Source organism: Lontra canadensis, unplaced genomic scaffold (assembly GCF_010015895.1).
Source record: "Lontra canadensis isolate GAN:19392208 unplaced genomic scaffold, GSC_riverotter_1.0 scaffold1, whole genome shotgun sequence".
In the NCBI taxonomy this organism is placed as follows: Eukaryota; Metazoa; Chordata; class Mammalia; order Carnivora; family Mustelidae; genus Lontra; species Lontra canadensis.
This window is the reverse complement of record NW_022630995.1, coordinates 80,439,784-80,452,766: the sequence shown is the minus strand read 5'-3', so window position 1 is coordinate 80,452,766 and position 12,983 is coordinate 80,439,784. Positions and strand designations below refer to the sequence as shown.

General features: G+C 44.4%; 1 protein-coding gene across 10 annotated transcripts in view; it reads left to right on the top strand.

The window, feature by feature from the left end:
- JADE1 (jade family PHD finger 1) overlaps positions 1 to 10,122 on the top strand; it is a 58,400-nt gene extending 48,278 nt beyond the window's left edge. For 9 of the 10 annotated variants that reach the window (XM_032857794.1, XM_032857822.1, XM_032857802.1 and 6 more), the window contains 2 exons: positions 4,757 to 4,874; positions 8,460 to 10,122. In XM_032857794.1, coding sequence (XP_032713685.1) covers positions 4,757 to 4,874; positions 8,460 to 9,367 — 1,026 coding nt within the window. In that variant the 3' untranslated portion in view covers positions 9,368 to 10,122. Of the gene's footprint in view, positions 1 to 4,756; positions 4,875 to 8,459 lie in introns of those variants that run through there. The other variant, XR_004382678.1, reaches the window with a different exon arrangement.
- The last annotated feature ends 2,861 nt before the right edge of the window (positions 10,123 to 12,983 follow it).

Here is a 12,983-nt window from a genome sequence, read left to right as displayed (position 1 = left end):
CCGGAGGTTGTCCTGGCAGTGAGGTGCTAAGTCATCACTGAGGCAGAGTATATACTGTGCGTGTGTGCTTGTGTGTTCCTGTCCATGTGTGTCTGTGGTGTGTCTGTGCGGGGCTGGGGCGGGCTAGCTGGCGCACAGTGCTGTCTCATCTATCTGAGGAGCCCTGAGTAGTGTTCAGTACACTACTTGATTCCACTACTGGATTGTGAATGTAGTGGCTTTGGGCTGCCTGGAGCCTTGGCTGATGGCACTTCCTTCAACGTGTGGCTGCTTTGTGCCTCCCCAACTCTCCATTATCTTTGGAGCCCCAGTCTGGACCTCCCTTCCTGCTACAGGAATAATTAGGATTGGGCTGTCTTCCCTCCAGGGCCTCCTGTTCGCCCGTAGGTAGTTTCTGACTGAGGTTGCTAATTGGGGATGCATCTTAGAGCACCTTCTGCGGCAACTCCCCTGACTGCCAGCTACGATTAAATTCATTAGTGCACAGGAACTGGGACCCAAGCTCTCTGGCCTGGAGCATCCTGCACTGAAAGGCACCCCAGTGGCCTGAAACAGTTACTGCGTCGCCCCGAAGCACCTCACTTATTAGCAGGGAATGATTCACCTGCCTGGGAGAGGATCTGACACAGAGATAATTTGAAATGCGAGCGTAGGCAAAGAGCAGGGATAAATTGGAGGAGGATTAAGCTGAAAAATCCAGCTCTAACAGAGACCTGTGTGGCCCCGCGAAAGATGGCATAGGTGCGGAAGTATTTAGTGTTCATTAGAGATCCTTTCCATAGGAGACCCAAGTGCCAGAGGGCCAGCTTGTTGCAACACCCCCTCTGGCCAGGTTTGGATTCCAGATTCAGGGGGAGGCCGAGCGGGAGGAGGGTTTGTGAGGCTCTTGTGCTGCTGTACCCCCCCCTGGTGGTGAGTGTAAAGAAGACCTCACCTCAACCACCTGTGTGTGGCATTTGTAAGAGAGGGAGGAGAAAGGGATTCAGAAAGCTAAACTGGAGTCCTACTAAGAAGCCATTATTCCCAGCCTGACGACCGCGGTCCGTGGGGTTGCATGAGCTATGGAGTCAGATAGTCCTCAGGAGGGAGGACGATAAGTCTAAATGTTTGGACTGTGTTTGTCTCATGATCACCACAGAATAAAAGTGTAGAAAATGCTTGTGGTGTACTAACTCTTTTCTGTACTTCAGTTACTCAGATTAACACGCACTTATAATTAAATTCTAAACATTTTTTTTGGAGTCCTTACTGTTGGTTTTTAAGTAGAATGATACCGATGATGTACGAGAAACAGGGAATAAATCAGGATTTTTGTGTGTGTGTGTGTGGCATTACTTAAAATTATTTTATTAAAAGCCTAGGCCATTTTAGGGAATTTAGTGTCTGTTTAAAATGGGCTTCTTATAATGAAAAATAAGTTTCCAGAATTTGCCACAAGGCCAGCTATGGTGGAAGCTTTAAAAAACATTGAAATCCGTACTGTGCTCCTGAGAGCCGCACAGTGCTTTGTAATTATAGACAATTAAGTATATCAGGCCAAAGGTTTATCAGGGCAGGGGTGACCGGAACAAATCCTAAATTACTTTTTCAATTAAGTTACAATTCTTCTAATTCACATAGTAGTAGTTCATAGCAGGTAAGCAGAAGCCATGGATACACGGGATTATAATCAAGGCTGTGGTTGGTTCTAAACTGACAAATGAGTAGCCTTCATTAGAAATGCGAACAACTGATGAACGATAATATTGATAGCTCTTTCTTGCAAATACACACCGCTGGGCATTCCACACCTGGGTACCGTTCTGGATGGCAAAGTTAGGTGGCAGGAGTGCATTTTAGGAGGGTTTGGGAACCCCCATTTTTAAGAAGACGCAATTGCTGAGGTGTGGTCTGTGGCTGTGTCAAGTTCCCGAGGCTGCCGCTTCACTCTGGTGGAATCCCTATCCCTTGGACATTGTCTTTTACAAGATGCAGTAAATGAGAACTTTCTCAGAGACCTGCCTCCTCTGCACGTGGGGCTCATGCGAAGGGGCCACCTCCTGGGAGACTGTCCTACTCACCATTCAGTGGAATGGTCACCTTTGAGAATCTGATAGAGGCTACAGGTGTCCCCAAACAAAATGCATGTTGAGCTTTAGTGTGCGAGCAGTGTTTGGGATTCAAGAAAACTCCTTAAGACCATTCTTGGATTCCTGAGGGCAGTGGTTCTCAGAGCACGGGCCCCAACCAGCAGCAATAGTACCTGGAAACGTAACAGAAATGCAGAGTTTTGGACCCCACCTTTGACTCCAGAAACGGGGGTGGGGTGGTTAGTGGCCAGCTTTCCTGTGTTTTAGGGTCCCCTTATGTTTCTGTTTGAGAATCACAGCTTTGGGGGAAAGCCTGACTCTGGTATAGTGTGTTGTGAAGGCGCACCCATGAACTGGTATTTTTGGTAACTCCTTGCTGGCAGTTGCGAGAGGATGAAGGGGGGGAGGATGTTTGGTTGAGCGGCATGCAAGAAGGGCAGAGCATTCAGGAGCAGCTGGGGCTGCTGGTGGAAGTTGTCCTGTGAGGAGTATTTTGTGCATAGAAGAGGGAAGGTTTAGTGTGCTTACTAGTCTAAATGTGGTCAGCCAGGGCTAGGTTATTCAGGGGTTCATTTGTCCCAGTGAAAATCCACCTTGGCCTTAGCTCTTTGGGGTTACAGGTAGAGGTTTCTTATCAGAGATCATGAGGGCATAGTAGTGGAATTTGTCCACTTAGCAGTCAGGGTGGAAGCCTTTCCTGGGGATAGTGGTTGAAGCGATCAGAATTAAATTTAAATAATATGCAAAGTTCAGGTACCCTGGTTTCCTTATTTTCTGTTTTCCCGGATACTTTCAAGTCAGCTGTAAGTACCTTGGGTGTACATCTGACTTGAATAGAGTAACTTCGCTTGTTCTCAGGATGTCAGAATTGGTTTCTGTTTCCTATTTCCAGAAGTCAGAGTCCTGATGTAAAAACTGTTGGGCAGAAGTTTTTAATCTGTGATACAAACCTAGTCTTGCCTCTTCCTCTCTTTGGCCTTCCACGCTCAAACCGCTGCCCTGGTGGCACAATACTTACCAAAGGTAATAGCCTGGGAGCCGCTTTGATCCCCATATTGGCCAGGATTTTTAGAAAGGACATCTTCTGGCCTGGGGCCCTGAGGCTGTCAGAACAGGCTCTGGCCAGGGCGAATTACACCAAAATAATATCGACTCTGAGATAGAGTGATTTTCTTCTCAATTCTTTAATTCTGAGAGGACACATACACACGCACACATGTCTGTACATCAAGAAGAGCTGTTAGGATGCTCAGTAGTCCGCCAGATGATGAGGGTCAGCAGAAACCTGACTGGGTGCTCCTGCAATAGGCCCGGAAACCACCATGATGCAAAAAAGAAGAAAACCAGCCAGCCGGCCTGTCACTCTTTATGCCTCCTGTCCTCTTGGAGACAAGACAGCCGTGAACACAGGAAGGGCAGCTGGAACGGTTAGAGTTCAGAAAGGACTGGAGACCTTAGGGGAGGTGCTTGCACAGAAGCCAAAGTGCCAAGGCCTGTGTGTGGGGCTTGTTGCCACCCTTACGGGAAAGGTCGGGAACCCTTCAGCTTGTTCAGTTGAGGTGGCAGGGAAAGGGGTTGTCCGCACCTCAGGAAGACCGGTGTTAAGGGAGTGTCGCCACGCTGTGCCGGAGGTGGAGGCCCTGCACTCGCGCTGCTGAGCTCTAATGAGGCTCTGGTCTTCATCTTCCTGAAGAGGTTTAATTGTAGCTCTGGGGTGTTGAATTTGACATTTGTGTTTTCAGGTGCATGCAATCTAGTCAGGTTTCCCAGTAGGTTTGAGGACTGAGGAGTTAAGGGCATTTATTAACTAGTTATTTTGTTTTCGTATCAACTGATCATAGGTGGCTTTAAAAAAGGGGAACAAATCTAGGGATCGATTAGTTCATATTGGTTAGTGGGTGTATATGTGGGATCCCCAGCAGCTGTGGTCGGATGCCAAGTGGAGCTTTTAGTACTTGGCTCTTTTTTGTCACAGATGAATGTGGAAGAGGGCAGTGGCAGTTGGTGGTGGTGATACAGGGAGTTGGACTTGAGATGCTGACAGCATATCAGTGGCAAAACAAGGAGGACGTTTCCTAGGTTTACATTCTAGAGGGACACAGTAGCTACCTGTAGGCTGCAGGCATTTCAGATGCTGTCCAGTTGATAATAAGTTTACTTGGATTCTGGTACCCATTTGGTCTTCTAGTGGGCTTGGTGCAGAGATGATTTTTGGCAGGTGTGGTCAAGGGTGTTCTGTGATGGCCCTTGACCCTGTGCTTCCTTAATTCCATCTTCAAGAGATGCTTGATAAAGTGGCTTCTGAACTGCTCGAAAGCCTTCCATCAGAATTCATGGGGAGTAGCTCCTGGGGGGTGGTATGCAGAGCCCTTTGGCAGGAGGTGGCATGTCTGGACTTGGACCCCAGTGGTCTTCCCTGCTGGGATGAGCCTCAGGCTGGGTGTGGTGGACGAGGCAGGGCTTCTGTTCAAGGTCCCCATCAGTCTCTCTTCCATGTGGCTGCTGCCTACGCAGAATCCTAGTTAGCAGCCCAAAAGTGGTTTAGAGATTGGATAAAATGTTGAAGTACATCTTGATTTCGACGTCACTCACAGCCCTAGTAGAACACATTTCTCAGGTAAAGAAAAAACACTGAAGTACCGTTATGATGTGTTGCTTACTTAGCGTCTTTATTCTCTACGTTCTAGGTTCGGAACCTCACTTACATGGTGACCCGCAGGGAAAAGATTAAGCGGTCTGTGTGCAAAGTCCAGGAACAGATATTCAATCTTTACACTAAGCTCTTGGAGCAAGAAAGAGTTTCAGGTATGCATTAAGCTCTTGTAGGTCAAACAGTAGTGCAGGGGTTTGTAAGCCTTCACGTTCTGGGAAAGGAAAAAAAAATAATAGTTTCTTTAATTTTCTTTTATGTATGCTATAGGAGAATCTTGGAAGCACCGACTTTACTATTTCAAGAAAATCTTTGGGCATCTGAAGCATCACAATATAGGGAAAAGGGCTTTGGATGTGACCTCTGTGACCTCAAATGGGGATTGAATCCTATATCCTCTACTTATAGGCCAAACATAAGCAAGCCCAAGTTTTCAGAGGCTCCCCCATTGCCTCCTGTGTAACATGATGGTGATATCTCAGGCTTTCTACTGGGAGCTCTTGTGAGATTCGAGTAGAACAGCAACTTCTCTGGTGTGTTGCAAAGCACCTGATAATTGTAAAGTGTCATGGGGATACCCATAAAGACTTATAGATTGTCTGGTCTTTGGATCTACCTTGTAAGGTGTGATAAATAAGATCTGTTAAGACAGTATGGTTAAGGCACACATCCATGTTGAGATAACATTTCCAATGCACATTTTGGTGTAGGTGGAAGTTTGGATGTTTTTGAGATTCAGCACCAAGTGTTTATTTAGTGCCCTCTCTTCTACATTGCTCTGGGTTAGGCAGAGTGAACAAGGAAACGAAGATACATACTTCCTCCGTTGTGGAGAGCACATCTGTTACTTGGAGGCAGGGTGCATGCTAGGGCAAGTCCTTGAACCTCTCTGGGATCCTGGATCTGTAAGAGGGGCTGGGTTCAGAATCTCCACCTCCCCTGGGTCTCTGAGTACTGACATTCTGTGACTGTGAATCCCGCAGAGCCAGCATCGGGAGGCTCTCAGGGAAGGAGATCACGGAGTGGATCAGGCAGGTCTTGGGTCTTCAGGGCCCTGTCCCCAGGCCCAAGCACTTGCCTTGTGTGGCCATAGAAAGCTAGCTTTTCCCGCTGCGGTGACTTTTTGTCTCTGTAGATGGCTGACGCATAGGAGCAACAAAGAAGTGGTTATACCCTATTACACTGAAGTCCAAATTCTGGCTTACCTAAAACTAGCCAGATGAATGGAACTAGTCTTAAGTTGGTCAGCTGAACAAAGAGAAACAAACTTAGGGAGTTTTGAATGGTATTCTTGAGGCGTTGTTTCATAGTGAATACTAATGGCATTAACTTATTAATGTTACTTAGATAATTTTCTTCCCGAGAAGAAATATTTTCCAGATGTATCATTAGCTAGAGTTTATAGTTGTAAAACTTAAATTTTTGTTAAGTAGGGTTCATCAGGGAAAGCAGTTTGTTTGACTCACAGTGTTTCAAGTGAACTTCTTTCATTCATTATTCCTACTTGAATATAAATACACGGGATCTATTTTATCCCTTGTCTTTGTGGCCTCCTGTAAACAGCTGTCTGCAGATGCCCCAGCTTCTGGCCAGCATAGGCCGAGCTGCCTGTGCTGCCCTTGAGCAGGAACTTTAATGCATGTTGTGCCATTGGAGGGCTTTCTGTGACTCTGGTTAAGTTGTTATGTAATGAGTGATTACCTATAAAAATAAGCTGTAAAGAGCATTTTCATCTGATTTCACTTAAGAGTCATTTTTTTTTGGATATTGCAGGAAGCTTTTTGCATTTCATGGCTGAGGTTTTTATTTGGGTAAGTGATTGAGATTCTTCACCAGGTTAGGAAGTGTTTTGTGTATCATAGCTGTAAGGAAATCCTACTGCTGTCCCAGAAAAGGTAAACAAACCCTTCCTCCCCATACTAAGTGTGATGGGTTGAAAGCAACATTAATCTTTCTGCAGGCTGCCACAGGGAATGAAGTGGAAACCCTTTAGGATGCCTCCTCCCACCCTCCTTTCCAGTTTTAGACTTTCAGCTGTATTATTGCTCACGCCGCAGGTGGATCCCCAGTCTTAGAAGATAGGTGGTTCCAGGTGAGGAGGACATGGCCACAGCTTAGACATGTCAGTCAGGGTCCATGGTTTGGACGTGTGTGTGAAGCTGAGAACGGCAGGGCTGTTCTGCTGGAGGAGCATGTCCTCAGTGGGGACCATGCTTCCAGGTCCTGAGGCCAAGGCTTTTCAGAGACATGGATCCCAGGTAGATGGAACTCAGAGTTTAGAAAATGTCAGTCCCTCTTACCTTTGTTTTCCCACAGTAGGTGACTGAGGAAGAGAAATGGAAGTGTGGCATGAAGGTTGACCTGAAGGTTTGATCCTTGAGAAAGCAGGCAGTCTCTGGCCCAGTGGATTGTAGAACTCCCTACCCTGTGGCGCCCACATGCCTTCGTGTTCAGAGCGCTCATTGAACTCCATGGTGTTCGGAGTTGCTCGCTCTCTTCTGTTCACATGTGGTGCCCGTGTCTGTGGAGCAGGGAGGTCTCAACTGGGCTCCTGCCTGGCAGAGCCTTGCTTTCCTGGTGGCTTATACCTTATGGGAGACAGAACATGAAAACAGCTCTTTATAGATGTCCCAGAGGCTCTTGCAGAAACATGGTCCTTGTGACAAAATCCAGTGTGTTATGAATTCATTGTTTTTCACGCTGAGGGTTAGGATTCCTTAGTTGGTTGTGAGATGAATTCAGTGGGTCACCACCAGCATTGAAAGCAAGTGACATGTCAGTGCCACATCTGGTGGGGGAAGGCTAATATGATTTCATGAAATGTGAGCTCTTACTGGGTTACATTGTGAAATTTTAGTTATTGTGATTTGCAGCAAAAATGTTTGCAAAACACCATTTTAACTTATCCTTCTCGTGTTGGGTGACAGTTCAGTTTACTTCCACAAATAGGCTTTGTATATAATAGTGAAGATTTAAAAGACATTTACTAGGTATCAAGAATGATTTTAAACTAAATCTTCCTTTCTCGTTTCATGTACTTACAGTTACTTATCCTCATCATAGCCCCACGAGGGTACATTTACTTTGGAGAAAGAAACTCTAAAGATTTTCATTTACTTACTTATTTGAGAGAGACCGCGCCAGTGTGAGAGAGGGTGCAGGGAGGAAGGGCAGAGGCAGAGGGTTGAGTCTCAAGCGGACTCCATGCTGACCATGGAGCCCGACGCAGGGCTGAGTCCCATGACCCAGAGATCACAACTGAGCCGGAAATCAAGAGTTGGGTGCTTAACCGACTGAGCCACCCAGGTGCCCTTGGAGATTCAAACTTCTAAGGCCCCAGTTGCTGCCCTTGTGATGCTCTCTTTCTTGTCTCAGAGGCAGATGCCTAACCAGGTGCAGGGGCAGAGGCAGTGCTTGACCAGGGGCATTCTGCATGGATTCCTCTTTGAAAGATCACTTGTTTTGTTTGAAGGAGAATGTTTCTCTTGGAAAGATGTTTCATGAAAACTTCTGTGAGCTTCAGCTATTTTAGAAAATACAGCATATTAAATCGAGTCTACAGACTGAATGCAGATTCTCAAGGCGGATAATATTTCTGTGTAAATTTTTATAGACTGGGTGGTTGTGCGTTGTACTGTTGGGTGGGTAGTTTGCATTACTGGGGCCATGCTAAGGTTCTAGAATTTTATTTTTTTGGATCTGCTTCTGTAATTTTTTTCTTTGTGGTTATATGTTCATAGGTGTGCCTTCTTCCTCCTGCTCCTCCTCCTCACTGGAAAACATGCTTTTGTTTAACAGTCCTTCTGTGGGCCCTGATGCTCCCAAGATAGAGGACTTGAAGTGGCATTCTGCGTTCTTCAGGAAGCAAATGGGTACTTCCTTGGTTCATTCGCTGAAAAAGCCCCATAAGCGAGATCTATTGCAGAACAGCACTGGGAGTGGAGGCAAAACCCTGCTGAAGCAGCCGGACCTGTGTGGGAGAAGGGAGGGGATGGTGGTCCCAGAGAGCTTTTTGAGTTTTGAAAAGACCTTTGCAGAAGCACGTCTCATATCAGCACAGCAGAAAAATGGGCTGGTGATGCCAGACCATGGGGACAGAAGAGACCATCGTTTTCATTGTGATCTCAGTAAGGGAGACTTAAAGGACAGACCTTGTAAACAGAGTCACAAGCCTCTCAGGTCCACAGACGTGTCCCAGAGGCACCTGGACAACAGCAGAGCTGCCGCCTCCCTGGGAGCGGGGCAGGCAGCACCTGGCACGAGGAAGGAGATAGTGCCCAAGTGCAACGGCTCCCTCAAAGTAAACTGTAACCAGACTGCAGTCAAAGTGCCTACAACACCTGCCAGCCCAGTGAAAAACTGGGGAGGATTCCGGATTCCAAAGAAAGGGGAACGGCAGCAGCAGGGAGAGGCCCACGAGGGGGCCTGCCACCAGCACTCAGACTACCCCTATTTGGGCTTAGGCCGAGTTCCAGCCAAGGAGAGGGTAAAGAACAAATTAAAATCTGACAATGAGAATGACGGGTATGTCCCTGATGTAGAGATGAGTGACTCAGAGAGTGAGGCATCAGAAAAGAAATGCATACACGCCAGCAGCACTATCAGCCGGAGGACAGACATTATCAGGAGAAGCATTCTGGCCTCTTGATGAAACCGAGATGGCGTGGGGGCGCCGCGGGCTTGCTGTGGAGTTGCTAGACCAGAGCTCTGATGTGGGGGACAAGCAGAACCCCATCACTCCTGAGCTACACAAACACATTTACTTGCAAGTCAGATTGAATTTTTTTTTTCAGAGTGCTTTATGAATCACTGTTGTGAGAAGTGTGTTATCTGCAACTTGTTGAGGAAACACAAGAGTAGATTGTAACCCTCAAGACCTTAGTACTTGAGGCTGAATTAAACACTAAGATGAGAATGACTGAAATAAGTCTTCAGAGGGCAAGGCTTACAGAAGCCTCCTGAGTTTGTATTGCCCTCTGTATTTTTCCCAAAGCACAAACTCTTGGTTACCTGAATATGCGGAATCAGATGCAGTTCTTGAGAAACCCTCACGTACCGTTTAATAGCCCATAGAACTTACTTCCTAGGACTGTGGTAGATGTTGAAGTCCTATTTATACTTTGGCCCACAAGGCTGTTTTTGTTGCATTGTAGTTAGAGGCAGCAGCTCCGAAGCTTCAGTGACTCTAGGGAATTCATGTGTAAATTAGAACAGCAGATGGGGAAGAGAGAATTTAAAAAAAAAAAAAAAGGTCAGATCTAGAAGATCTGAAGGGGCAGGGGGTAGCTGCTGCAGCTTGCAGATTAAGGGTCAGTATAGCAAGGTCCTGTTGCCTGAAGCACTTGAGTGTGTTGTGGGTATGGGACTGGTGGAGAAAGAAGCCATTAGAAAGTTCTGTGAGAAAGGTCCCATTTTATCAGTCCTCTTGACCTTCCTCTTCCCTAACCACTTCCTTTTGGGCCAACTTGGGATCTCCCTGGCCTTTGGCATACCTGGCCATCTGGCTTCCAACAATACTAATGGCTATTCAAGTTTAAGCAATGAACTTCCAGACTCTGGTGACATTATTTCCCAGAGCCAACCACTATTGCATATGTTGGGGAATCCAGGCTTCCAACATGAACGGATTCCTTAAGAAAAAGGAAAAGAAAAAAAAAAAAGAAAAAAAAAAAAAAGAAAAATAGGTTATATTTTAAAAACAATAGAAAGGCAATAAGTTGCGATAACCTCTTACCATTGACCAAGGTTATACGGGAAAGAGACTGAAGTGTAATAGGTTTCCTGGAGTCAGAGTTCTAAGCTCCAATTCGTAACTTGGACTTTCTAATTGCAAATGGCAATAACTAGTAAGTTATCAGCAATAATGAATTTAGCATTAAATTTGAGTACAATGTTCTGTTTTTGCACTCACTGTAGTGCGTATGTATGAAGACAGTGGATAGTGTTAAGGTCCTGTTAATTTTCTTTGGAATTCAATGTAGTTGTGAATCAAACTTAAGGAAAGTTTAAGTAGCAATGAAATTTAGAATTATGGGCACTTGGAACAAGCCCAACTTCCCCTAAATTATCCTTAGTTTGTTAATACCAGTATTCAGATTCCTGATTCATTTATACATCTGTTTCCATGTGGCAGGGACATTCTGATAATTAACGAGGGATGCTTTGAGTTCTGTAGTTACCTTTCAAGTCTTCCAGGTGATTGTCAACAGCAAAAAAGGCTTATGGAATTCCATCTTGCTATGCAAGTTTTATCCGATGATCAAATAGTAGATCTGACACATCCCCATTGTATGTATGACATTTTCAAACCAAGTCTTAACTTTTCGAATACATTTTAGTAGCTAATTCAGGGGAGGGGAAAGAATGACCCAGGTTTTTAGATTGACTATTTTTGAGCTATGGGGCTCATTCTGAAAGACTGCTGTCCAGATAAGCTGTTGCTACAGATATTAGGAGTTTCTTAATGAATCCAAGTTGTACATTTACTCATAGCGTAATTTAAAAATCAGATTTTTTGCATATGAGCAAAAATGTTTTTGTTGGATACAGAAGAAGGTGGACACTTTACAGTTACCTTTTGACCACAGCAACAGCTCTGGGTGAGAGTAGAATATATAGAGGGGTAATCTGTCAAGCCATAGAAAGAAAATCTAAATTTTAGTAAGTATATGACCTCTCACCATTTTAAGAGGTACCAGATTCATTTGCACTATTTAGGAATGCTAGTTTTGTGCAAAAATAATGCCTTACCTGTTTTTCCCCACATTTAGGTTGAAAAGCTTTCAAATGTTCCAAGTTATGCTGAACCAAAAAAAACAAAAAACAAACAAAAAAACAAAACAAAAAAATAAAGAAAAACCCACACAAAAACAAAACACAAAAATAAAAAGCCCACACTTTTTATTCCTGCTTTGAAATGCAAATGGTATAGAGCACGGTTTCTCTGACAGTGTAATGATAGCTTTGTAAGTTAGTTCACGTCCTGCTGGGAACTCTGTATGAGGCGGCCATACGCAGCACCCACCCACCCCACCCACTTGCACTCTCTTAGTAGGAGCCATTTGCTCTGTTTTCCTTTCTTTTCTTTGAAGCTTTATCTTTCCTTGTGCATCCTGACCAAGAAATATCTTTGATTATGATCAATGTATTATGTCAAAATGTAGGCTAGTTAAACTTTTGTAAAGTTGCCTGGAATGTCATTTGTTAGGTTATAAACACAAAATCGAAAATGAAGGGTTCTATGTGTTGTGTACAAATCTTAATTATTTTGAAATGGACAAACTTGTCATTACATTTGTAACCTTGTACAGAGGATTTTTCACTATGTGCCTAGCTTGGTGTCCATTCAGCTAAAATTGGGAAAAAAAGGTGCATGAAGAGTTAAAAAAAATCAGAAATTAAACAAAGTATATGTAGAGATGACTATTTTATATTACATGGCCCAATCCTGTATTTATTTCTACCCCCTTTTTGAAAGTATTTATAAAACTAGTTGAGGACAGCTGTATTTTTTTGTTGAACTATTTAGTAGAATTTGTGCCTTTTTGTCTGTATGTGAATAAATGCTGTACATTTTGCAATACATTTTTAAGTGTCTTTTGAAATTTGATTTTGCTAAGTGTTTAAAGATGTATATGACATACCAGTCCTGAATTGGTGTATGTAAGTCAACTGTTGGACCGTTGAGGAAGAAGACCTGTAGGGGACAGAGCGAAGAGCACAGATTCACTGGGCTGCTTGCTGTCTGGCCCAACTCCGATGGTGAGACATTGGAAAATGATGACCATTTATTTTTAGTCTTCCCTGCCTGGAGTTCTTTCCAGAATACAGTTTTTGACCTGAAAGTAACCTGACTGCAGGGTCAGGGAGATCTGGGTTTAAAGGCTAACTGAAACTTATCAGCTACGGGACCTTTGCCAAGTCACCTACCCTGCATAAGCTTCCATCTTCCCTTCTGTACAAAAGGATTACATCCCACTGTCTACTGGGGTGGGGTTATTGAGATTTTTCAAGCAAGTTCATAAACATCTAAAGCATGCAGTAGGCACTTAGTAAATGGTAGACTATGTTAGGAACAAGGCATTGATTTCAACAACATGTTGACCAGTGAGCCCTCTGAGGCAAGAAATGTATTATTGAATGACAGGAAGACTTTAAGATCCTTCAAAAATAATTTTTCAAAGGCTAGTTTCATTAAGTGCTATCTTTTGATCACAGATCCTGTAACACTAGGAAAAAAGAGATCTCTGCACTCTGCAAAGGAG